This window comes from Syngnathus leptorhynchus, chromosome 12 (genome assembly GCF_054491065.1).
Source record: "Syngnathus leptorhynchus isolate UIUO chromosome 12, UIUO_Slep, whole genome shotgun sequence".
NCBI lineage: Eukaryota > Metazoa > Chordata > Actinopteri > Syngnathiformes > Syngnathidae > Syngnathus > Syngnathus leptorhynchus.
This window is the reverse complement of record NC_141206.1, coordinates 3,285,626-3,313,444: the sequence shown is the minus strand read 5'-3', so window position 1 is coordinate 3,313,444 and position 27,819 is coordinate 3,285,626. Positions and strand designations below refer to the sequence as shown.

The window sequence follows — 27,819 nt, the reverse complement described above, 5'->3', positions numbered from 1 at the left end:
GGCCTTCCGTTTGACACCTGTGGGTTATCCCTACTAGACATCTGAAGGACTCCTATCATTGCGTACACAGTTGCCAAAAAAAAATACGTGCGACCCAAACAAAGACCATTTGTTTCATCATACGGCTTGGCAGTGCGAGGAAACATCTTTCTTTATTTACTCGTATATCGTTTGAAAGCTTTCATGTCGCATGTGAACTTGAAGCAAACGTCCTTAAATGAGCCTCATGGTAATGTGTTCCCTTTTCAGCTCGCTCTTTTCAGTGGAGAGTGTTTAGAAGTCAAGACACCGGCCTCGACACGTCTCCTCTGCCCCACGTAGCCTCTGCGCTTGGTTGGAATGAATCGCACACAATCTTCGGGTCTACACGCCAGTTGGGAGGCTGGAGGAATCCGAGACTTCAAATACATAGCAGCCACTACCAATTTATACAAACATGCTCGCTTTTGGGAAAACCTACTTATTATGTCTAGGAAGAGGGCCAGCAGCACATTGGGCAACACAACTCTTTCGTAAGCTTGAGTAGAATACTCCGCTGTGATCAAATGTAATGTTTTTGTACTGACACGGGGGTAAGGTGATGGTGGATGACACTTGCCCAGCAATTATGTCGATTCCCTCGCCAACTAATGATTGTTATTGATCATCTATTTGGGGCGGCATAATATGAGCAAAATTAGGAAATAAGTAACGAAGAAACCGGTGCAATTGTGTTAAAATAGATATTTGACATTGCTTCTGGGCTACACTGTACAGCGACGAGCAACGGCTCACTAATAGCTGGCAAATAAAATGTGACTCAAACCAAAATGTCGTTCCAGTTTGGGCTTTGTGCCAAATTAGAGGGTGTTGTTGAGGCACTCCCTCCTTTCATACCTGTAATCATCTCCCGTTTGCCTTCATCCAGGTGAGAGGAAACCACGTCCCCCATGGTTGCAGTAAAACCTCCAAGTCTCGGTCACAATCCGAACTGGTTGCAGACGTGTAAATTCCGGGACGAGTGCAACTAGATTCCCGAATTGTAGCACAATGATTCGGCCTAAGCCCGAAGGCGAAAGCTAAAACGTCTTCACGAGAGAGTCGCGAAGCTTCGGCGTTGCTGCGGCTGCTGTTTCTGCTCGTTTTGTTCCGAGCACTGGGCGGAGTGGCAACACCCTGGCGGCAGGCGGGGACGATCGAGGAGAAGGAGGTTCTGCTTCAGAAAGTCGGGACACACCTTCTGGGAGTCATCACTAGTTCAACGTGTTAAGGCGGCCCTGCTTTGGGTGTGGCCACGAGCCGCTAGGTTTCTCCACAACAATCAAATAGTATGACTCTACCACACTATTGTTTGAAGATGAAGGCCACCATACAACCTATATGAGGTTTTTATATGTCATTCCTTGCGCACGGCACTGTCCGTGAACGCCTGGTGATATTTTAGGTTCATTTTGAACGCTTACTTCGCAGGGTGGCATGGTAAGGCCGATTCTATTGTTTCATTGTGGTAGAAGTACAGATTACCCTCATTTTCCCCTTATGTATTCTGATGTTCATGCTGAAAGATACATGCTGCCACCTTGTGGACACTTTTTGTAACATTCAAACACACCGGTTAGTTATTTTAGTCATGGCAAGCGTTTGATACCCTACTGCTGATGTTCTGATTGCTGGATTTCCCAATAAAGTCTTGCATCAGTAGTTGGACAGTTTGATTTTTAGATACAAGTCAAGTGACGAAGGCGCATACCATCAATGTCTGTTTGCATTAGTTGACATTAGCGACACTAGTAGCTAACTAGTACCCGTGACGCGCTGGATGTCGCGGTGACTCCGAATTTAGTTGTCAACGAGTGTGCAGTTCTGATTCACTAAGTAGTCATGTAATTCTTCTAGGGTCCCCTTGACACGCGTAGAAGAACGTCATTAGGCATTATGTCATTTCACCCATGTGCAAAAATATATTAAGGCAATACATAGTTGATCATTTATTCCACATTATTGATATCAGTTTTTTTTTTACTATAGTTCCGTCTTTCTATCTGATGTTTAGGTTTTGCTGCCTCCCTAATTATGTGGCTGGATGGTTTACCGTCACTACCAGTGTAAATCCGCATTACAATCCACCTTTTTAACCGCGGATGATACATTAAAGTGTTTTTCCCTTAAACATACAACATTTAAGTGTTTAATGGCTCATAAGACTTTTTTCCAAACGCCCCAGTGATGTTGCGCAAAGGGCGGAAGGATACGTTCTGACGTCTACTTGTGAAGGCTCCTCCGCAGTGATGGGAGGAGGTGAGCACCGAGTGGAGGAGGCGGACTAGAGGAGGAAGCACTCGACTCTACACTAGGCACCATCATGGCACCTATCGGATTAAAGGCGGTGGTCGGAGAAAGTAAGAATCTGCATTTTATTGTTCCGAATTAGCATTAATGACCATCTTCGGTGCAAATATATTTGTTGCTGTTTTTAAGTAACTGGATGCAAGTGGTTATGAAGGATGAGGATGAAGGTGGTGCTATTGACGTCTCGCTGTAAATGCTGTAGTGAAACACAGCAGTGAAAGTGATGGAGGTAACCTGCAGAGTCTCGGTGGTCTTGCTGGGCTCTTGCGGCGGCTCTGCGCCAATTTGGCGTGAACGATCAGCGACGAACCACTGATGACTAATGTGGAAACGCCAATACGTCCATCCTTTCAGACAAAAACCTGCGTCTTGTCCAGCATTAATATAATACACGATCCTCATTATGTTTTGATTGGCTAATAATAACAGCAATCCTAATGCTATTATAATTACCGTGTTATTTGAAATTGATCCCCCAGAGGTTAGTGTTTTCGGCAGTGCCTCACCCCTGATGGAGGATGTGGCGCTTGCGTAAATTACAGCACTGGATACAAGCATCACACTGCTGCATGTCTTCATGGCGGAAAAATACCCAAGACTACTAAATTGGCTTTAATGGCCGCAATGCAAGCGATTGCCCGCAATCTGCATGCCATGCAAAAAAAAAAAAAAAAAACATTTACAAAAACAATCCAAGCATTCTTCACCGCCAGTCCCGATTTATTTATTCAGAAGAGAATGTCCCGGTAGCTTCTGTGCGTTTCTGGTGCAGGCTCAATATGGAGGCGCAGTGTCATTCTCTTCTTGGGCCAGGCCCACGGATGCAAGTATCGGTGGTCTTGCCACGCCAGGCCAGGCATGGGATGATCAAAGTCACGTATTTGTAATTGAGTCGGGCATGAAATTATTTGCTTGTCCTATTCTTATTCAAGTGCCTTTTCAAGAGGAAAATCAAGATTAGCATCATTAGAAATTATATAATTGAATTATGATGCTTCAAAGTGAAGATCACATTTTGCACCTTGGAGCTATAGTTTTATGACAGCATAATTACTACATTTTTTTTATTAAAAAATAAATAAATCATGCTCTGTGTTAAAACATATGTAAATTGTCCTTTATGGAACCGCCATCCAATTTGCATTACACACTATATTGGACAAGTTGCATGCTATTTTATTGAGTGATGAAAATGTGTTCGCCCCTGAATCTTCCAACATTGACTGTGAACTAAAAGTAATTTCACAAATAATAAGCTTGTAAACAGGTTCATTGTGTAGCCTTCAATTGACTGACATAGAATATGCATTTGACACCAATGCAAATGTTATATTTGTGTGTCATCTTTGCAGAGTATTTTATTATATTATATCACTATCAAAATATTGCACAATGCAATAGGTGGTCCGGGGGCCAGATATGGCCCACCACATCATTTTATGTGGCCCGTGAAGACAAATTGTGCATCAAATTTCTGTGTCATTACTAGAATTGCAAATTGCCTTCACTTATAAAGATATCTTTTTTTTTTTTAAATATTTGACCAGTTTTTACTCGTCTGATTTGAAAACGACTTGTCAGTTTGTTTTGTAGCTTTTACTGTATATAATATGAGGTGCTCCGAAAAGAAGCTATGACTACAATGCGGCCCGTGAAAAAAAATGAGTTTGACACCCCTGCCCTAATGATACTGGACTTGTACAGTATAAATAACGTCAAATAACATCCTGAGAGAATCGGATGCAAAAACTTCCACAAGCCCTGAATTTTTTACCTATTAAGGCTTTGTTACCAGTTCATGTATACTTGTGCATCTAAGTAAAGCCAGGCCCTGAATACTCAATTGTTTTTCATACCATTCTGAACTTGGCACTAGGACCAAGTAGTAGCTGGGCTTGAGATGCAGAGGGTGACACCTGCACTTTGTATAGCTGAGGTGAATGGTGGAGGGGATGAGAGGAGGGAGGGAGGGCCGATGAACCGTCATGGGTCTTTTCTGCAGCAATAGATGTAGAAGCTGGGAATGGGGGATGGGCAGTGTGCAGTGCTTCAAGAAAAGAAGGAAAATGAGGCCAAGTGGCCAATCGCATCACACATATTTATATAGTTATACTTATATATTATACATGATATATTATATACATATATATTAGTTTGTTGATTGGCAGGAACAAATCATGTGAATTTACTATTAACTATAAAAAAAAAAGCGTCCTTGGCCTTTGCTGGCCTACTCTCGTAAGCACAAATTCTACACAGTCACCTAGCAATTGTACTTCTATAGCGATTTGCAGAGCTACCAAGATATTTTTACTCAACCCATGCCTACACAAAATGTGTATGGCCTCTGTGTCGTGGTCATCAGGTTCATAAATTGGTTCTGCCATGCATGTTTGGACAGACACATTTAAACATATCTGATTGGAAATGCAGGCAAACAAGATTGTTTTTAGTAAAATACCACGACTGGAACAATCCCCATCACATGATCCCAAATCCCTAAATAGTCAAGTTTTGGTTGAGATGTATGATTAGACTTCCCTAAGATCAGGCGATGTCGAAAATAATTGTCAACTTTCGACATGTGAAGCCCTTTCAGACATTTTTCTGATTAAAGGAACATACATAGTAAATAAATTTGACTGGACCTTCACGGTGCAAAAGAGCAGTGAATTGACGCAAGAAAGAATACATGGTGTTGCATGCACTCTAGAATTATAAAGCTGCAAATTGACCTTGGAAACATCACTGAACCACAGCATCATACTCGTCTGGCTTTAGTGTCTGCTGCAGTGCCTGCAGCCCTCGACCCTTTGTGAATCATGAAGCACGCACATGTAGATGTTGACTGTTAATTCACAAATGTGCATGCGCACACACACACACACACACACACACACACACACACACACACACACACACACACACACACACACACACACACACACAACACACACACACACACACACACACACACACACACACACACACACACACACACACAGTCGCTGTGGTTATAGAGCACAAAGACAGTTCTAAATTCAGTTCTAAAATCAGGCTTATATAGCATACTATAATTATACACTGAGGAAGAGTGCTGCGTCAGAGCTGGTAGGCATTCTCTCTCACTTTCTCTCTCTTTCTCTCTCACTTTCTCTCTTTTTCTCTCTGTCTATACACACACACGTATACTGTTCTACACATGATAATTTGCAGAAAATTTCCTAAAAACAAATAACTGAGGTCATAAAAATAACGAGTTAGACAAAAGTAATAATTCATTATTTAAGGAAAATTAACCAATGAAATTATCACTTGAACGTGGATCAAATAAAATACAGAGTCAACGAGTGTCCACCTTGGTGGATATTAAGATGTTCACAGATGCAAGGAGCAACAAAACAGCTGTTGGAGTCAAAATCTATTGTGAAAACACTACTGAGTAGGTCAATGGTGATTGAAAATGTGAATTTGTGACAGTATAAATCTTTTTCTTTCTGTGACTATGAAAACAAATGGCACACGTACCCTACAGATGTTCTGTATTAAAGAAGAAAGATGAAAAGCCACATGTACAAAACCTATTCAGACTGAGACAAAATAACCTTGAGCTGTTGATATTTGAACACCTGCAAATAAGCAGGAGCTACGTACATGCTACGAGTGGCTGGTGTCAAATACTGGAACAGAAATCTCTTGTATTATGTCTACAACACAGGCTGGTCCCTGTGCTGCTGATGAGTGCAAATGTAACAAAAACCCTTCAACACTGTCGTCAAACGTTGATACCAAAATACATAAACAATATTGTGGAATGTTGAATAATACATAAATGAGAGGGAGTTGCAGTCTTGACGGCACACCGAGACGAGAGCAGATCTCATAGTGGCAGGAACAGGCACTTCCCAACAGTATCATGAGCTATAGATCTTCTAATTTAGGTTCTCAGTGTAATCAACCCGACTATCTACACACGACGTTGACCCTCATGGGCTTGCACCTGTAAAAGAGCTGAAAGGAACGAAGTCTGGCGCCCTTGGAAACAAGGGACTTACAGCCTTGGAAAGGAACCTGAGGGCCGAGAGCAGAGAAACCAGAGAGATGATGACAACGCTCTGTCTTGGGATGTCTGAACTAAATAAGAAAATGGTCAAGCTACAGGAGGGCATCATGGGAGACGCTTAACTGTGTGATTGGAAGGTGCAAGTGCCGCCTGTTGCTAGGGACGATGCCCGGGGTGCCTTCGGGATTATGACTCCAACTCTCTTGAAATTGATTAAACTGTCACAGTTGTACTCAAATCAAACTGTTAAAACATATTATAACTAAATCAACATTGCATTGCTGTATTCAAAACAAATTGATATCAATTGTTATGCAAACTTCCAGTTTTATGCTGTATTCAAATTTTTTTGTTTCTCTCTTTTCCTGATTATGGTACGTAGTATTATAAGTAGTACCGTATTTTGCACACTATAAATCACAGTTTCTTTTCATAGTTTGGCCGGGTGTGCGACTTATACTCGAGCCACTTATGTGTGGAAGAGGAAGCGCCGCATCTTCTACCTTTGGTGTTAGCAAAGTTTTTTTTTTAAATTTCATTGGAATTTGTCATTTGGAGTGACACGAATGGTTTGGTAAACTTGTTAGTATGTTATTTATGCTATAGTTATCTGAATAACACTTAATATGTTATGTCAGGCACGTTCTCAGTTCTTCGTTTGTGTTTATGTAACGTTAGCATACCGTACCGTTCAAGCCTGTTGTTGCCTATTCATGTCTGTCCTTGATGTTGGATTTTGTCAACAAATTTTTCCCCAAAAATAGGACTTATACTCCGGTGCGATTTATATATGTCTTTTCCTTCTTTATTATGCATTTTATGGCTGGTGTGACTTGTACTGCAGAGGGACTTATAGAATAACAACAAAACAACAAACAAAACAAACACAAAAATCAGGCATTGCTTTTGAATTGTAGTTCAACAGAAATGTTTTTTAAAAACAAACTCATGAAACAGGGCTGGATAAATATGATAGTACAGCTCAAAAACTGTAAAGGAGGCTCTGTTATGATCTGCCATGGGATGAAGAATCTGGGCAGGATACAATGAAATTCAAGACAATCTAGGCATTTTCGAAAGACATGTCCAGTCAGAAAACTTGGTCAGTCAGATGTGAGTCAATTTTTAAAGATGATTGCTAAAAAAAAAATAAAAAAAATAGGTGGACATTGTCATGGCGTTTGTTTCTTTTTTGAAGGTTCAAGCGTAAGGATGTATATCCTGTTAAACTGGACAGGACATAGATTATAAGGCTTTTGTGTGTGTGTGTGTGTGTGTGTGTGTGTGTGTGTGTGTGTGTGTGTGTGTGTGTGTGTGTGTGTGTTGTGTTTTGGTTGACACAGCTGTTGCACTGTGTTTGATCAGGTTCCTTTCCCTCTGTCAGACTTGTGCTTTTCTTATGTTGTCCAAAAGACTATCTAGACATACGAATCACATGAATGTTTCCTACTGACATGTTCAGGAGCTTTATGTTCAATTCCATGTGAAAAGAAGTGTTGCGCCTGTTATAATATAATTTGCAGTGATTCTGCAGTAACCCAAAAAAGACAATGCTGCAGTGTAATTAAAACACGGGTGTTGAGTGAAACATGGAATTGTGCTATGATCCAGTAGTTTAGAATCAAAATCTGTACCTCATTTGCAAGATTCCAGTATAGTGACAGTTATGGTCTTGCAGTATTCATCAGCGAGACAATATCAGCAAAGTCCTGTAATGTAGAGCCTGAGGAAATGTCAGCTCGAGAGGAGGAAATGGGAGAGCAAGTGACGGAGGGCCCTTTTGTTTGTGGAAGCGTCTCATCCGGTGGTGCTGGAGCCACTGATTCTTGGAAAACAAGAGACATTTTAAGATAAAAAGTGCCTGGTTTAGTTGTCATTTTTTTCTGCTTTGTGTGCTGTAGAGGTTAAGCCCCCACCCTCTGTGTCATTTAGTGAGAGTCATAGTGGGCTGAATTGGGACTATTCCAGATTCATCTTTCCCACAGGAGGTCAGCTCCAGTTCCCGTGACTCACAGGGGTCCGCTGCCAAATCCTGTTTTTCCCTTCTTGCACTTTTATCTTTTTGTTGCTGCCAGCCTCTCCACTTGCTCTCAAATGAACCAATAAACTCAGGAATGTATCAGGTATTGTTGATGTATCATCATTATTGCAAAAGACTTAAAGGGTATTATGATCACATGACAGTAACTCTGTATCCTGTTCCAAGACTTGAAATAGATAAATCCCAATACAACATAGATTGTTAGGAAAGGATCAAGCTCATTGTTGCATTTACCTTTGATACCTGCCATTGGCTTGTTCTGATTAAAAGTCCTTAACTTGTGCATGCTTTCTCGTAATAGTTGTACTATGTTCATTTTGTCTTCACTTATAGATTATTTTACTGGTTCTTTTATCATAGACAAATTATTTCGGTTGATTTACCTGACATGTTTCGGCGTGTTCTTCCGCCTTCATCAGAGTGTGCATGCTGTTATTCTGTGTGCAATTTAGAACAAATAGCATCTACTTATCTTGTTGTATTTACCTCAGTTATTGTATCCACACATCTTTGAATCGATGTTTTATAACAAAAGAATCAACATAGATTTTATAGCAAGGTGTGTTGTCCATGTCATTTGTACATAGCTCTTGTGTCAAATGTATTTCCACACAACAGTACAATATTCTAATTTGATTTTTATTTTTGTGTTGTAGAAATTATGAATGATGTCATCAAGAAGGTGAAGAAGAAGGGAGAATGGAAGGTGAGAAGCTACTTTAATTACGATACAGTTCCCACGTAAAACCCCTCCCAAAGAGGACCAGCCATAGAATGTCCACTGTGACTACTGTGGAAACTCTGTTCTGATGACATGAAACTGTGGTGACCATTGAACATCCGCCCCACATCTCAACAGTGTCCATTCAACATGCACTCTTACTTCCCGACAACTTGTAACACGAAGGTTTTTTCTTTTTACATCTTTGATATATTTCATCTCTTGTTGTCAATAGTTGCTGGTCTTTATATACCATGCAATTGTTTTCACCCAAAATTGCTGGGATGCGTGCCAGGTCAACTGCTGCCCCAAAGAAGGACAAGTGCTATAAAAAAATATATATAAAAAAAATAACGGTGGATGAATAGATTATTGCAGCTGTTTTTTTTACTGTGGGCTGGGCTACATTAAGTATGTATGTTATCTCCTGTTTTCAGGCCCTGATTGTGGACCAGCTCAGCATGAGGATGTTGTCCTCTTGCTGCAAGATGACAGACATCATGACAGAGGGCATCACCAGTAAGTAAAATGGCCTCACCCAACGTATTTCCATTTGAAATTGTACTGTATGTATTTTTCGGCATCTGCAACTGATATGACAAAGTTCCTATGCAATTCATCTAGTTGTGGAGGACATCAACAAGCGCCGAGAGCCTCTTCCCAGCCTCGAGGCCATTTTTCTGATTACACCTACAGAGAAGGTGAGGATGCACATGCTCTCTCTGTCTCTGTCTCTCTCTCTGTCTCTCTCTCTCATGGCAGTTCTAAACTACACCATGGATTCACAACCCTCTATTAATTTTTCAAAATTATATACACTACATTTTTTTTAACTTTCAGATAGCCAAAGGTTACAATTTATGTTAATTAATGTATGAACCTTTCATTATATATAGTATAGGCTACACAACAAACTAATAAATAATCGGAGCTTAAAAACTGTTCAAATTAAAAATAAACATTAATGGTCATAAAAAAATACTAGCAACAGCTCTATTTTTTAAAAAGTGAAACAAATCTCAATATTAGTACTGATACGTAAAGTCGATGCACACATTTTCTTCACAGGCCAAATAAAATACACTGCAGGCCAAATTTGGCCAGTTTGACACCCCTGCTTTAGCCCGTCAGCATAGACCTCCCTTATGTTTTGTTTCTAACTGAAAGAAATTGCAATGTACCTCTGCCAAAAGTACTTCCCTGCAATCCCATCTGCAGTAATAATAAATACTAATACTTGTGTAATAGTACAACTGTATTTTATATCAAAATGAAAAAAAATAGTTTCATGTTGGCATTTTTTAGGTTTTGGTAGGTCCGGTTTGGGTATTTTTTCAAATGTTAGCTGTACTTATTCCTCGAGGAGAAGCAACGTCTATTGAGTAACAAAAGAGTTGTCACAGCTCTTTTTCTTTCCCAGTCTGTCCATTCCCTCATCGCTGACTTCAAGGACCCTCATTCAGCAAAATACAAAGCAGCCCATGTTTTCTTCACCGACTGTGAGTATTTGCAAGATGGCCCAATTTATTGGTTTCGCAATTTCCAACTTTTTACCATTTTAAATTTTTTTTTTTCATTCTATTTATTATTTTACATTTGTTTGTAAGTGTGCTGCTTATTCATTATTATCCATATTATTGTTTACATTTTTTTGTTGTATTTTTTAATTTTTTTAATTCCTCTTCATTTGGAACACATTTATAGCCACTAATTAGAGTCAGCGTTAACAGTCTGTTTATATTTGGACTATTACGCTTCCCTGATGATGGTTGATCAGAATAAGAATAAAAATAACTCCTTTATTGGTCATTTAGTGCTTATTGATTTGTATTTTTGATCTTGCATGATTCAGACTTTAAAATCTGCAAATACAGTTGCTTGTCTGTTCCTTGGAAATGACACCAAACATGTATGTCACAAACGAGGCAGGGCAGCCAAATGCAACACAAGAAAGATTTATTGATATTTTTGGGGAAAGCAGAGATGTGCTTGAGTACCGGCAAAACCGTGGTACCTACAAATTACATTGACATGGGTGATCCAATAATTTGCGTTACTGCTTGGATTGTCCAGGTACACTAGTTGAAAAACCCAGAGTGCCGTATTCCTAAAACATTCTTACAGTTGTGTTCCTCTCCTCACCAGCTTGTCCCGACCCTCTATTCAATGAGTTGGTGAAGAGCCGCGCTTCCAAAACCATCAAGACACTGACAGAGATCAACATTGCGTTCTTGCCCTATGAATCTCAGGTAATCATAGTAATTTCATTCGATTTCAAAAACAGATGAAAACAAAATCCAAAGTGGTTTATTCAAATCCCTCTAAGTCTTGATATTTCTCAATAAATGTTCAATTCTCTTGGTTGGATTTGCTCGTTTGAGTGACCGGGCAGAGAGGAATTTAGAAATATTTGGAGGGGTGGACCTCCAACGGTGTCAATATTTCTTATGGTGCTGACGTCCAAGATTCAATAAAAACACAAGCATATGGGGGGAAAAAATGTGACACAGCCGAGCTTTGGCCACGCCCACCAACATCCAATCATTCAATGCTGGGTGGTAGACCTCCCTGGTTCAGCCTGTAAATCTACGAGAAGGCAAAGATTTCACACAAAAAAGTGTCACGGGCGTGAATGGACATTGATACGTAAATATAGCTGTGTATCACCTGAATATATGACAGCCAACTTTGGTGCTCTGTTAATATAACAGAACAAAAGGGGTCCAATGACTTACCCATGGGGGTCCTCGCATGCCATTACCATATCATTAGATTCTGAACCATTATAGGACCATTTAGTCCTACCCTATTTTCCAACCTGTCCAACATGTATTGGATGTACATATATGTTATGTGTAATCAATCCTACCCAACATCCCAATTCCCCCTCAACATTTATTTGGTATTCGTCCATCTCATCTGGATGTTTTTCCTTGACCCACAATGCTTTGCTCTCTCCTGTCTACTGTTATTAATTCAGAGTCAGTGATTTTCTGCTCCAGGCAAACTGCTGCTTAGCCACGCCCACATGCTGATGCATAGTCCCCTTTTGGATAAGCCAAGAGCCACACAGCAAGTGTTTGCCAATCGTAGCAGAGCTATCATGGGGACCCTTCTGTGGTGCAGAAGCACGGTCATGTGACTGTGCGCAGATGGGATTGGAGGATTCAGGGATGGTTATTGACTAAGGGGAGGAGAGGAGGAAAACCACAAGCGTAGAAAGGAAATGAGGCAAGGACACGAGAGATGGGAATTGGAGAGGAATAAAGGTCGACTGGAAAGAGACAAACACCGACAAGAAACAAGGCAGAAGGATTGTCAAAATGGCAGGAGCTGATAATGTCAACCCCATCTGAGTTGTGTTGTTTTCTGAACACAGGTGTACTCTCTGGACAATGCTGATGCTTTCCACAGTTTCTACAGCCCTCATAAGACCCAGCTGAAGAACCCTGTGATGGAGAGGCTGGCTGAGCAACTGGCCACTCTGTGTGCCACACTGAAGGAGTATCCTGCTGTCAGATACAGAGGGTGAGCACAAGGGGGACACTGCTAAATCGCAATAGGCACAAACTTGGAACGCTGTCATGTTAGTAAGAAGTTACTCACGTTGATGTTTTGTTGTGAGGCCAATGTAAAATAGACTCCAAAAAAATGAATGTCATGGAAAAGTTTGTTTTCCCACAATTCCGTTCGAAAAGTTAAACTTTCATATACTATAGGTTCAGGTTCCACAATTGAAACAGTTTCAAGGCTCAATTTGTATATTATTATTATTCACAAAATGTTGGCTTTCGGCTGAGGAAATCCACAAAAACAGGAATTCCAAATATTGGAATCCACAATTGAAACAGTTTCAAGGCTCAATTTGTATATTATTATTCTTCACAAATTTTGGCTTTCAGCTCAGCTGATGAAATCCACATAAAAGAGGAATTCAAAAAATTTGAATCCTGTGAAGAAATCAGAAAGTACTTCTCAGTTATTGTAGGAGAAGAAAAGAAATTAGGAACACACAAAATCAATCCAAATGTTGTATTTTCAAAACGATATGTTAACCTTCGTTACTTGGTTGAGAATCGCTTAATGGGTGGTCCGGTGGAGTACTGATTAGGGGACAAGTGGTACAGATAATGGATGGATAGATGGATATACACATGCACACACACACACACACACACACACACACACACACACACACACACACACGCACGTGCACACATACAAAAACACGCACTGTATTTGTGGGATGATATTTCTGTCTGTGTCTCAATACATCAGTGACTACAAAGACAACGCAACCCTGGCTCAGCTTGTTCAGGATAAACTGGATGCCTACAAGGCTGATGACCCCACCATGGGAGAGGTGAGTCCTCCTTCTACCTTTGTCCAAATTTGTATCTTTGAATCACTACTCTCCAGTGAGGTAATTTTCTGTTTTCTCCTTTGACCAAGTACTTATTAATCACTCTATGTCTATTTTTAAAGAATTGTCATCTCGTGTTTGTACGTGCAGGGTCCAGACAAGGCACGCTCTCAACTTATCATCCTGGACAGGGCCTTTGACCCCGTCTCACCTGTCCTGCATGAGCTCACTTTCCAGGCTATGGGCTATGACTTGCTGCCTATTGAAAACGACGTCTACAAGTACACAGAAATAATTGCTTTTTAGATGCAATCAAAGGCATAAGCGAAAATATGTTTGTCATCACGCATTTTCCATTTTGCTTTTGTCCAGGTATGACACAAGTGGTATCGGAGACTCTCGTGAGAAAGAGGTTCTTCTGCATGAAGACGATGACCTGTGGGTGAGCCTGAGACACAAACACATTGCAGAGGTGTCTCAGTGAGTACTTTTCTTATTCATCCATCCTCTCAGTGTTTGTAATGCAGTGTCCATAATCACACTGTATCAACATTGTTTTTTTTGGGACATAAAGAGAAGTGACACGCCAGCTGAAGGAATTTTCCTCCAGCAAGAGAATGAACACTGGAGAGAAGGTAACATGAATCATTCATTTATTTAAGAACCAGGACTGCGACTACAGCTCTCGGTTCCCCTTGAATTTTATTTGTTTAGCATACTAAGATATTTTGGACAATTCTAAGAAACAGTGAGGCAAATTTGTTTTTTGTTTTTTTTACTATGTATACATTTACACTTTTAAATTCCAAGAGAGAGATGGTGTTCTAATACTTGTCTCAATTCTATAGATACTGTACTGTATAATAAAACTGATCAGTGAATTTGTGATAAGCAACCATTGATCTTGCTGTTTGTTCAACAGACCACAATGAGGGATTTGTCCCAGATGTTGAAGAAAATGCCTCAATATCAGAAGGAACTCAGCAAGGTGTGGTTATGTTACCATGGGTGATTTTATTCATGTTGTCCTAGTTTATGTGGGAATGCTAACCATGTGTTGCGATTTCCAGTATTCCACTCACCTGCAGCTTGCTGAAGACTGCATGAAGCATTACCAAGGAACAGTCGACAAGTTGTGCCGTGTGGAACAGGTGAAGAGGGAGCAATGTTTTCACACATTAAAATAAAAGAAAAATGATCATTGTATTTTGCAACATTTCTTTCTCTTAAGTATTAGATTTATTCAGTCAACACACCAGATTGGTTAAAATAATCCTCAGGTTTATATGGCCCTTGAGTGAGATTTGTGGTTTCTATCTTGACAGTGGAGCATGCTCATTGTACTGTATTACGTATTCTGTGGACTGGTGGGATCACATTGCTTTTTTTTTTTTTAAGAGGGTGAAGAACAAAAAATAGACACCTGGACACACAAACATGTTGAGTGGTGTGTTGTAGGACCTTGCGATGGGCACGGATGCTGAGGGAGAGAAGATCAAAGATCCCATGAGGGCCATCGTGCCCATTCTGCTGGATGCCAACGTCAGCACATATGACAAGATCCGCATCATCCTGCTCTACATCTTCCTCAAGAATGGTATGAAGAACACAACACAGTTTATATACTATAGTATTATTAATGATTACAGTATCCTGATGATTTTATTTAGACACATACACAGAACTATATTTGTATATATTATTATTATTATTATTATTATTATTATTATTATTATTATTATTATTATTGCAAACATCACTTACGATGCCTGACACCTCGGGCCAGTATCCTAATTGTAAGGAGAACCCAAGCTGAGGGAAGCAGGGAGGCATAGACTGCAAGAGTCTAGAATACTAATTTATGTTCCAAAACAAAAAGGCATAGTACACCTCACTAGAACAAATGAAAATACAATGGCCAAAGTCCAACAAATCAACAAAAAAAATGGACAAATAAAACTAAATCCATTCAAATCATGACAATAACCAAAGTGTAATGGCGTCTTCCTTGGCTCAAATACCCAAAAGCGATCATAACTGCTCCCCTGTCCGTACGTCATAAAGTAAAAACGACTCATGACAGATATATTGTGCGCAAGGTGATTTCATGTCATTTGTAAAATGTATGTGTGTCCATAGGCATCACGGAGGAGAACTTGAACAAACTCATCCAGCATGCACAGATTCCCCCTGAAGACAGTGAAATCATCACTAACATGGCGCATCTGGGAGTCCCCATTGTCACAGACGTAACTCTCTCAACTCTCTTCTTATGACTCCTCGTTTTGATCATACTCTTTAATTCGAATTATAGGAATAAAAACATACAAATACTGTGCCATATACAGCATGTTATGTAAATACGTAAATTGAACATAAAAGTATCAAGTACACAGGGATACACATTTTTTTTACCACTGGACATAAAATACTGTACACAATTATAGATAACAGATTGATGGTATGTTGTTTCCTATTGCAAGCGGTATTAGCTCATTAAATATAGTGGTGTTACAATTTTCCACAATTGTTCTTTCATTCAGTCAACCCTCCGTCGAGGCAAGAAATTGGACAGGAAGGAACGGGTCAGTGAGCAGACCTACCAATTGTCGCGTTGGACACCACTGGTCAAAGACATTATGGAGGTGCGTTTACAAGTCCGGAATAATTTCAGAATGCATAGTTTTGAATTAAACAATTTCAGTTGATTTACATTTAATAACATCTTCATAATCAAGAAGTTAGGGGGCTCGGTGGGGCACTGGTTAGCACGTCCGCCTCACAGTTAGCAGGGTGCGGGTTCGATTCCACCTCCGGCCCTCCCTGTGTGGAGTTTGTATGTTCTCCCCTTGCCCACGTGGGCTTTCTCTGGGCACTTTGGTTTCCTCCCACATCCCAAAGAACATCCTTGGTAGGTCGATTGATGACTCCAAATTGTCCCTAGGTGTGAGGAAATACAATAAAATACAATTAAACTACAAAAAAGTGTTTAGAAAACAATCAAGTGTATAAAACTACAATATAGGTTCATAAAAGTCTTGTGTGGATATTGTAAAAATATATTTACTCGTATTTATTTTCTTTATTTTCTTATTTATTTAAATAAAGAAGAATGTTTATGAAAATAAGTTTGACTAAAATGTTTACAAAAGTGTTTAAAAATACAAATAAACACGTATACAGTGTTTAAAAATACAATTACGGTTCATTAAAGTTTTTTATGGATATTGTAACAATAAATTTTCTCTACATCACGGATTTTACCTGTCACAGGTTGTCTTGGAACCAATTGTCCGCGATAAACGAGTGATTACTGTTTTTATGTGAGTGGATTTATTAATTGAAAAGTATTTGTCTTTTTGTCCCTCTTTAGGATGCCATTGATGATAAGCTGGATACTAAGCACTACCCCTACATCTCAACTCGGTCCTCTGCCTCTTTCAGCACCACTGCTGTCAGGTACACACACACACACACACACACACACACACACACACACACACACACACACACACACACACGCATGCACACACACACACACACACACACACGCATGCACACACACACACACACACACAAATATGCATGTATTTACAACGAATGGTTCTAACAAATCAATTGTAATTATGGATAGGAGATGAAGCCCAGAGCAATATTTGAAAAGTCACTAGGTGTTGATGAGTTGTGGAAATGTCCCACATTTGTGACTGGAGAGTGACACGAACCAAATTTCTGTAAATGTTTTGTTAGTAAGGAATAACACAGAGTAAACAAACATAACTGAAAACTTGATAAACATACTAATGTCGAATTTATTTATGTATGTATGCATGTATGTATATTTTTTTTTTTTTTGATTGGTCGATTGATTGGAGTGTTGAACCTTTCCTATTGGACATTATTAAATTCTACAAGTGAACATAATGTTCTCGTGGGGTTGTGAATACTGGACCAGTCAGAACCAAGAAACTCATTTGCACTTGAGGTGACACGTTTGTGTTTCTTGGCAGTGCTCGATACGGACACTGGCACAAGAACAAAACACCTGGAGAATACCGCACCGGCCCAAGGGTTATGGTCTTCATCATTGGGGGAGTGTCCTTCAGTGAGATGCGCTGTGCCTACGAGGTCACACAGGCTAATGGGAAGTGGGAAGCCATCATTGGTGAGTAGTGCAAATGGGGAGGCCAGGGGCTAAAGAAGAACCCGGCCTCACGTGTAGTTCATGGACATGACTCTTGTGATGTTAAACCACACTGTTCACAATATTTTAAATTTTTAAAAGGCAAACAGTGGGACATGTGGATTATCCTCTCTCCAAAATCCAAATTTTCAAATGTAATTATGAAGAAATGTGAAATCCTGTTCCACCACCAACTGACCTATATAAGCATCCAACAGTTACAACTACAAACGTCTTAAACCTGCTATTAATATCCAACCTACAAATGAATGCATGTTTTCGGTATTGCTATTCGGAGCCTCGATTACTGTCACGATGCAACCAAATAATTTAATCAGCGCCTCTTTCCTGTGCATTACCACTCAACTAAACTGTTAGAACCAGAATCAGAACCACTCAAATCATCTCATTCTACAAGATATTTTGAAAGTGAAATATAAAAGTTCTTATATTATGATGTTTATAAGCAACTAAGCCCTAAAAATCGCAGCTCTTTATCTTATCTGACTTCAGAACAAGATTGAGTTAAATGTGAGCTGCGTTGGCTGCAATTAGTTTGTCCTTGACAGACACGGAAAAAAAAAAGATATTTATTTATTATCTCATGATTATTATGATTTATTGAAGCATATTTTACCCTTCCTCATTCAAGAATGATTTTATTCCTCATTTTGAGGCTACCTCAAACCTTTAAACAATGTATATTTGTATTCTGTACACATTGTGTATATAATCAACAAATTAATACAATAAACCCAAGTGCTTCCCGAATGTGCGTACCAAATTATACTACATACCTACTTTGATTTAATATTTAAGGCACTTTAAAACACAATACAAAAAAAGCCTTTAAACACACTTGGCGTTTTATATTACCAAATCATTTGCATGTCAACTTTTGGAGAATAAATATATTGTTAGTCATACTATTGATGTGATTGCGACCGAAACTCTGTGGAACATAGGCAAGTCAGCAAATGTGGACATGTCGACTGCTCAGGATTCATCAATTTTGAACATTTATAAATCTTAATCAAATTGTCACGTGTCGCTTCGTGATCAAGTTGACGATCAATCAAATAAGGCGCACATCTTGCTGCCAGGATTTTTTTTTTTTTAAAGGAAGCTCCTCAACTCATTTCGCCACCAAGATGCCCCCAAAAATTCCCAAATGGGTGATTTCACAAATGTACGGAGCTTCATTGTACTGTATACTGCATACAGTCACCAAAGCCCCGCCCCCAACACCCCAGATGAAGTTCTTCATTCCATGAGGCTAGTTATGGAATAGAAAAGAACGTGTGGACACCCATAAAATATAGCACAAAGAGGTAGTAATTCACACTAAGCATGATAGACACATTGCAATTTTCAATATGTTAACCGATGTTTTAAATGTGAATAAAGATGCCATCACACATGCTTGGGAAGTACTCAAAAATTGTGCTATGATCATATCTTATAGTCCAGGGGTGTCCAGCTCGGGTCCTTGAGGGCCACTGTCCCGTGTGTTTTCAATGTTTCCATCCTCCAACACATCTGATTCAAATGATCAGCTCTCTGCAAGCTCTTCAGGATTGTACCGTTCTGTGGCTTGACCAGTGGGGACAAAAAAAAACAAAAAAAAAAGAAAATGTTGCCTTTGATGATGCCCATCTGTCACTAAAATTGAAGTACAGTACAACGGCATTAAAATAAGTATGTCTGCTTACAGTTTAATTTCACAAAAATAAGTATGTTTCCTTACAGTTTAATTTAAGCAATGAGCAAACGCTATAGTAAATTTTAAAAAACTATTACTGACAATCATACAGGTAAGAATGTCAGGTGTGTACTTATTCGTTTGTGCCATTGCAATATATTTAAAAAAATATATATAGTAACTCCAGAATGCAGACTAACAATCCCAATAAAGTGTTTGTTTTCTGTGTTGTGCCTTACGTTATATAGCCCTTAACGTTACACTCCGTTGGATTGTTGATTTGCTGTCTTAATGCTTCTCTGTGCTGCTCTCTTCTATGTTCCTGTTTTGCTGTGCATCACACTTGTGTGGCAATGTAATGTTTATATGTCCCTGTTTGTGTGTTCTGTGAACGGTTAAGTGAGTGTGTATGTGTTTTGTTGGTTATTTCAAAAAAAAAAAGTTTGTTGCTGAGTGGATGAGGGCCTTGGCATGTGTTGAAAGACGAGTGGTGAAGCCACCTCTGTTCCTCCTACAGGTTCCACCCACATGCTCACCCCCAACAAATTCTTATCGGACCTGCAGCACCCCGACTTCCGAGAGTCCACTAGGGTGTCCTTTGAGGACGCAGACGCCTCAGACGAGTGAGGCAGAGACAGATTGGGAGGGAGGGAGAGAGAAATCACACAGGAAAAAGTAAAGGCAGCCACTCAAGAAGCCCTTTCTGAACTTTTAACAGCACAAGGGCTTCCTTGTTCTTCTTTTTAATCATCCAGTAGTGTTTTTTTTTTTTTTTTCTCCACCACCTCTTCCTCTTCGTGACCCTCAGGGATGGGTACATCGTGGCCTTTTCTCACTGCATGGGCCTCTCTATCAGGGACAATAGCCACAAAGTCAGCAAAAATCTTTGTTTGCAAACATCTGTGCTCATACAGTTACCTGCAAACATATTTGCTCATACAGTTACCACTCTCTCTCTCTCCCTGCATCATATATTTAAAATACAACTATGTTTTGAAATCTGAGAATGGCATGTCTGTCGTCACTCTGTCATCCCTCACTCTGTGGCAAAGACAACAGTGTAGGAGAAATGTGAATGAACCTTTTGCTAATTTACTGTATCAAAATCAGCCTAAAAAAAATCCACATCAGTCAGGCCCGATACAAAACACATTGTATTTGTACCTGACAATGTAACAATGAAACTGAGCAATATCATCAGGCAGAATTTGTGGATGTCACTTTGGTTCTGAATATTACAGTCCGTATCGGATCTGAACTTTGAGTCAAAAGGTCCTTCCTGTAGTATACATGCAATAGTTAGATACCACGCATGTACTTCAGGGAGTTTGACGAAACTAGAACCACACAAAAATTTGCTCTGCACAGATGCGAATAAAGGCTATATAAAGATAAAATGATGTGCTGAAGAGCGCCCATGCTTGAGTAGGTTGTCCAAGCCCCATCCCTGCTGCCTCCTCCTATCATCTTCCGCTGGGTGGATTAAATCGCCCCTCAATGGTATAAAGGCTCACCGTTAACCGCTCACTTCAGATTTAATCTACCCCAAGTTCCATCTTTAATATCACTTTTTTTACTGTCTGTTTATTTTTCTAATAAGCTCTCGGCCAACAATAATCACTTTGATTTCTTTCAGGAATGTTTGGCGTTTATTGAAATAGAATCTTCTTTCTCCCTTGACATTGTGTTGTAGAATCATCACATGCTCACATAGCCTCGGATTGTCAGCAGAGATCGCTGATACATATGACTAATTTGGTGAAGAGGAAACAAGATTTGCATTTTTCTTTTCTACATTATCTGTATGTGTATAATGCATCTTTGCTGACACAGTGTGGCTCTGTAGCATTACTCCACTTGATATGCTTTAGCAACCTAACAACTAGGATACTTCACAAATAGCTGCCATTGATGCCAGGTGCTGCATAGGCCAAAAATAGCCTTTGCCTCCCCCCCACACTAGAAACTCATGAGGAAAAAAAATTCACACAGTCTGTCATAGCAACAGTCCGAGCGTGGGACTGCATAGCGTTAGCATTTCCAGTTGTGAAATACATCTGTGGACAAAATTGTTGATTTCTCTCTGTTAATTAAAGTGGTAAAGGAAATAACTTGTACCTGACAAAAGTAAAAATACTGCACATGAAAATGAACAAAGAAAAATCGGACTTTTTGAACTATGGTGAACTATCAACCGAAAAACAAACAAACAAAAATGATAGTACCCCTAACTGTATTTTGCTGGACAATCTTGAGGCAATCACTGCAGTCGAAAAAGTTTTGAAACTTTCAGTGAGACTTTTGCAGCAACCAGGGGATAATCTGCTCCACTTTTCAAACTACTCCAATTGTCTTAAGTTTGAAGGGCGCATGTTTCAGCTTTATCCACAGATGTTCAATAGGATTTAAAGTGAGGTTCAAGAAGGGCCACATAAGAACGTTTTGCTCGTCTTTGGCTTGTTTTGTGTCGTTATCCTGTTACGAGACAAACAAACTGCGACTGAGCCCGAGCGTTCTGGCGCAGGGCGGCACATTTCTCTCTGGAATTAATCATTTTCAAATAATTTTCAAGTACCATTTTCGAGTCCTATTTATTTTACTGGTTCTTTTATCACAAACAAGATATTTTAGGTTGCATTACCTGACATGTTTCGGCTTGTACTTCCGCCTTCATCAGAGTGTCAAAAAGTGTTTGTGATAAAAGAACCAGTAAAATAATTGTGAAAACAAAATGAACTTAGTACAACTACCATCATTCTTGTCCAGGTGTGTTAAATGTGTTGATAATAATTCTACTGAACCAAAATACAAAAGTAATGTCCAATTATTATGAGCTAATTTACATTAAAATGTGTATTTATTCTTGTCGGATTCAAAAAAAATTTATGACCATTTTAGTCTTTTTTTTTTTAACAGAGACCAATTGTTCCAGTTTTGAGCTTTCTTTCATGCTCATCTATTTACTTTTACTCTCACACAGATATACGTACATATATGATGACTTTTTTTCTGCGTGTGAAGGTTTTTGGTTTTAGTAAGCGTTTCCGTTGGTGAATTTTCTTTTAATTTTCTTTTTAATGTGTGTGGATGCTTGTGTGCGTGTACGAGTGTATGCGTGCATGTTTGCGTCCACAAATGTTTGCGAGAGAGACATTTTAAGGTTATTTTTGGCCTCTACAGCACCTCATCCCACTCGCCTTTAGACTTTCCAAGGCACCGAAGTGATGACCTTTATTTGAAGTTTGCAAAATAAAGTTCTTTAAATAAAACTGATTGGTAGACAACAAAGGTAAATCCTCTTTATCCCGTTGTTTTGACATTGTATTGATGGAAATATTATACTGACATGACATGCATCCTTGGAAGGGGTCTTAGATAATATTCTCATTACCATGTCAATACCCATCTCTCAAAAGAAAATATCATCACAGCACATCATTCTCATCCCAAATGTAGCCGCTAAAGCGATATCACTTCCGAACAAATTTTTATTTGTGGTTTCGCAAGTCAGCAGTATGTCCCCTTTGGCACATACTGTCTTGTACATATTCAACACACAAAAACGGCCATCGCCTACTTAAAGCAAGTATTTGTGTTTGTTATGTGCTTTAGGTGTAGATTTAGCCATGTGCAAGAAATCAGTATTGTAGTTCATTTTTAATTAGTCGAAGCATTGTTTGTTTCTAAGGCACAAAGCAGCATGTTTGAGATACAATGAATCCACTTTGACACAGTGTGACAAACAAAAAAAAATTGGACTTGGTGCTTCTTTTTATTTTGGTAATTTTCTGGAATTCATACAAATAATTGACAGTTAAAGTGGAAAAATCATGTCATGCAGCTCTGGAGTGGAAACAAACAACACAAGTTCACATGTTGTGTATTGTGAGGAGTAAATCAAATGGCCGAAGCTTTTCAGAAGAAAGAACTTCGGAAACAATTATTTGGGAAAAATGCTAATTAGGCTGAACCAAATTTGCTAAGATATTTGCTTTACTCCACTCCTGCACTTGTTAAGTTAAAACAAAACAAAACTAACAAACAAAACATCAATCAAACAAACAAAAAGTCAAATGTGTCTTCAGCTGTCTTGAAATTTCATCTTACATCATCAACGTTTAATTCTCATGTACTCCAATCGAAACCGATGAAGACCTTAAAGCGACAGAATATATTTCTCACCTTCAAATAATTTCAAAATCATTTTGATTCTACAATTTCTTGCGATGAGTACGTATAATTTATGTCATTGCTTTAGCAACCCCAGAATCGGAACCTTGGTGGACCAGCCTGGGCACCTTCTCCTTTCTCAGCAATAATGCTAACGTAATGACATATAACTTTACTGTAGGTGTATATGAATTAGTTTCAGTATAAAGACGCCACCTGCCACGACTGTAGGCTGAAATTATTTCTATTGTTAATTATTTCATCTGTTCAAGTAATGTGTTTGTTAACGCTTAGTTCAAGATAAAAACAGTAAGGTGGTAATTTTCTATTGGCTGGTCAGCACTGCAAATGAGAATCTTCTCAACTAGATACCGGTATTTTGGATGAATGAAGGTTAAATAATAAAAATAATAGAACCTTTAGGATAATAGAGTATGTCGTGACAAGGGTGTGATGTGAAAGTCTCCCTTTTTCAACTTTCCTACATGTAAAAAAATACACATTAACCAATGTTAATAGTAAGATACCTACTGTTACTTTAACAATTGTGAGGGATAAGCAACAAGGCTCACTGCAAATAGCAAACATCCCTGAGTACTCGACTCACACCCGCCAAAAACAAAAAGTCTTCGGATACAACATGGCAGCAAATCCCTACTTTTGTCCAAATGAAGCTCCTCAACTTACTTCAAAATACAAGAGTTACTTGGCACCAAGATGCCACAAGATGGCACCAAAGTTGTACTTATTATTAGTTTAGTCTGAGCACAAAGGAGCAAATAGCTGAATTTGCCAACCAAATATGTAAGAGTTGACAAGAAATGTTTTTTTTTTTTTTTTTTATCTTTGCTTCTGACACCTTTTGTTGAAACGTGTCCTTCTTTTGGAAGAAGCAAAATACTTTCAAATAAATCCTTTGAAATTCGTTGAACTGTGAGACATTGTGATGGTGATGACGGTTAAACTGTTACTTTAAATTGCATTAACCCAAAAGTACATCCTGAATCGTCAGTTATTATCCATTTGAGAGATGCGAAAAGCATTTGTAAGGATAATCCAATGAAGGATCGAAGTCAATAACCGCAGCGACCAGTAGAGTAGTTCTTCCATTGCAAGAGCTGAAAACACATTTTTCCTCTGTGCCTGTGTTCAAACTCATATCTAACTGCAGGCATTTTGTGTGTTTGTATGTGCCCTCAGGATCGACCAACATCTTTACCCCCACCAGCTTGCTGGAGCAGCTCAAGGCTATGAACAAACCAGACGAAGAAGTGACAAGTTAAAAATCCCCTCCCACCCATCAGCCAATCTCTCTCCTCCTTACTTTTCCCTTTACATCAGCCAATCCTTTCTTGTGTGCACATCTTGCTTGAGAATACGTCTAAGATGACCCCAAAAATATATGTTTCAACAAAAGAGTAACACAAGTATTCTCATGTTTTACAAAGTATGCAACAAAAGAACCTGATATAAAGATCTAGAAAATATGGCCATTTAAAAGGGAACATACCAAAATGTAATAGTGTGCTATAAAACCTGCTAGAATATGTCAAACAAAATCAAGCCTTTGTGTCAGTCTAGTGAAAGCGGGTGGAGGAAGGGTGTGCCGCTTGTAAAATATAGCATATCAATCAACATGCAATATATATAAAAATATATTTAACCAGAGAGGAGTCACCCCTGCTGCCCATTTGAGATGTTTGTATCAAGTAGCATGCTTGGACTTGTCTGGACTGTTAACTGTGTTTGTACCCTGTGTGGATGTTTTTGGGAGCTAGCTTTCCCCTCGAAGATGTTGTGTTTGGATACTCTACTGAAAAACCGTTCCACTTTGAAAACTTCGACTAAAGCATCCACCACTCAGCCCGAGACTCGCCGCATTAGTTCAGACTATGTAAATTCACCATACGAATATTTTTGCCGTCGTGTTCGGTTAGCGCCGTCGTAGCGCTCTCACAAAGGATTTTAAGTGAGAATTGGGAGGATTTGAATCCTACATGAGTGTCGTTTGACTGAGAGCTAATAATGGACAAAACTAAAATGGAGTATATGATACTAAGTGCTTCTGTCAGTTGGTGATTTTGAAGAGAATCATTCATTCCTTTCCGACTGGAAAGTCAAAGTATTTGAAGCATCCCAGCCAACGTAATGTTTTCATGTTAAATGAATCTTTCAAAAGGCCTCTTGTATTTCAGTATTGTATCCCGTCAGTCTTATTATTGCTTAGTAGTGATGTTTCATTGGATCATGCACTGTGTAGTGTTGTAACGCCATATGTTACTGTTTAGCGTCTCACTGTTGACTGGTGATGTTTCGGACTGTGAAGTAGTGCTAACGTTCCTTTATTAATTCCAATAAGATGCCGCTGTATTTGCAATGTTTTAGCTGTAGCTATTAGTTGGAAAACAAATGGGGAAAAAAAAGAAATATATGCATTTTCTTGGCCTGATTTTTCCTTTGGTGCAATGTAAATCTTCTCCAATGATGAATGGCTTTGCAAGACTTAAAAAACAAACAAATAAACAAAGCATTCATTTCCTCCATCCCTTTCCTCTCCTCCAGCCAAACAATATTGCACTATAAAAAGTTTTCCGTGCTGCAAACGCTTACTTTTTTTTTTATTTATTTGCTGTTCGGTAGAATTAACTGCTTGATTTCTTTTGGAATTTATCTGAGAAAAATATCAGCACATTAGTCTGTCCTTAAACTGTTTAACTTATTGGGAATGTATGTTTGCGAGTGGTGAAGCACAAACAATACTTCCATGTGTAACATAGTATATGTACTAAGGCTGTTGAATAAATTGGCTTCCAGTACGTTTAAGACTCTAACTTATTGGTCATATTTGCTGAATGAACAGTGCAGTATTGATCACACAATAAGTATACAATTGGATATTTAAAGCTAACATATCATGGTTATAAATCCTTCCTTTTTACATTTTACTCATTCATTCGGTTCCTCTTTACTAATTGTTCTGAGATGAGGCTCAGAGCAAGCCATTTTGGTGCTGTCTCTTTGAATACCTCACACCCCCGTACGCTGCAGGCCGCAAGATGTGCGCCTCCCTTTCCCGGTCGCACACGTTTGTAGTTTTTTTCGCGGAGGTAGCGTTTATTCGCACCACAAACTTTTTGATTGATTAAAATGTGTTAACAGTAGAGGGCTTGTCCAGCCAATCATATATAACACACAACTCGACTGGGGTGACATGTCACGTGACCGAGACGAGTGTCTTGTGTCAAGAGACACAGCGACGGATGTAATTAGGAGAGAATTGGCAAATGTTTTTATATTTTTCTAAATAAATTCTTACTCATTTTTGCTAGCTTTGAGGGCTCTACTGGGGAAACATGTCACGTGATCGGGACGAGCGTCTTGACCAGAATGAATTGATCGTCAATTAAAAAAAAAAAAAAAAGTATAAAGTAAAGTAGAGAGTTTCCTCTGTTTCAACACTGTGAAAAGGCTTCGGAATGCATGCCAGACACAGCAGGAACACTGGAACTGATGGCGTTCATTGCAATCCTCATCCTGCCAGGACTTGTCCGCCTTCCAGCAGTGCATGATGCATGGTCAGCAACACTGGGAGTGCCCTCAATCTGCAAGCTAATGGCTCAAAACAGCTTCCAGGACATTATGTGGCACCTACGCTTAGATGACAAGGACACGCGAGGTGCAAACAACCTGTTTGCTGCAGTCTCTCACATTAGTCTTTTGTTACTAATTGCGTTATTTCCAAGAAGGATCATCACCATAGATGAGCAAAAAAATGATCAGAAAATGTGGTGATGAATCTTATGGAACCATTTATGGACAAAGGAAGAACCGTTACCACAGACAATTTTTTTACCTCATTGTCACTAGCTCGACGACTGCTCAGTTTGGAAGACCACACTCCTTGGTACAGGGAACAAGGTTCACCGTGTGATGCTGGCAAAAAGACTTTGGACCGTAAGGAATTCAGCACACGGGTGTTTTCAATCTCTGGGGTCACACTGACCGTTTACGCGCCCAAACGGAGAAAGACTGTCGGCATCATCAGTAGAATGCAGTGTGGTGGAGATTGAGGATACCCGAAAAAAAAAGCCCCAGAAAAGGCTATTGTGCCAGGTTATGTGTTGCTGTAAGAATAACAATCCCACAAAGCGTTGTGTTTATTGCGACAAGTTCACTTGTGGCAAATGCAGAAAGGAGATGTTGTGGAAGTGCCAGGTGTGTTCAGACTATTTGTAAGCTATGTAGTGC

At 39.3% G+C, this 27,819-nt stretch overlaps 2 protein-coding genes and 1 pseudogene across 3 annotated transcripts in view; 2 read left to right on the top strand and 1 right to left on the bottom strand.

Annotated features, from left to right (window-relative positions):
* The window catches only part of niban2a (niban apoptosis regulator 2a), a 28,893-nt gene extending 27,546 nt beyond the window's left edge, over nucleotides 1-1,347 (bottom strand). Inside the window, exon 1 of the mRNA XM_085925377.1 lies at nucleotides 877-1,347. Coding sequence (XP_085781503.1) covers nucleotides 877-931 — 55 coding nt within the window. The 5' untranslated portion in view covers nucleotides 932-1,347. The remainder of the gene's footprint in view (nucleotides 1-876) is intronic.
* stxbp1a (syntaxin binding protein 1a) lies at nucleotides 209-26,387 on the top strand. 2 transcript variants are annotated; one of them, XM_085925378.1, is made up of 21 exons: nucleotides 209-1,458; nucleotides 2,204-2,378; nucleotides 9,089-9,138; nucleotides 9,591-9,672; nucleotides 9,778-9,854; nucleotides 10,574-10,652; nucleotides 11,299-11,402; nucleotides 12,533-12,681; nucleotides 13,432-13,516; nucleotides 13,667-13,797; nucleotides 13,889-13,996; nucleotides 14,091-14,151; nucleotides 14,439-14,504; nucleotides 14,587-14,667; nucleotides 14,975-15,113; nucleotides 15,656-15,765; nucleotides 16,060-16,161; nucleotides 16,890-16,975; nucleotides 17,527-17,681; nucleotides 19,919-20,076; nucleotides 24,772-26,387. In XM_085925378.1, exons 2-20 carry the CDS (start codon nucleotides 2,342-2,344, stop codon nucleotides 20,026-20,028), a joined length of 1,812 nt encoding a protein of 603 aa, XP_085781504.1. In that variant the 5' UTR covers nucleotides 209-1,458; nucleotides 2,204-2,341; the 3' UTR covers nucleotides 20,029-20,076; nucleotides 24,772-26,387. The 2 variants fall into 2 exon arrangements, with proteins under 2 accessions (XP_085781504.1, XP_085781505.1); XM_085925379.1 differs by lacking the exon at nucleotides 19,919-20,076 and having other exon boundaries at nucleotides 211-1,458.
* Nucleotides 26,388-27,051: 664 nt separating this feature from the next.
* LOC147047852 (uncharacterized) lies at nucleotides 27,052-27,807 on the top strand (annotated as a pseudogene).
* Nucleotides 27,808-27,819: the final 12 nt, after the last annotated feature.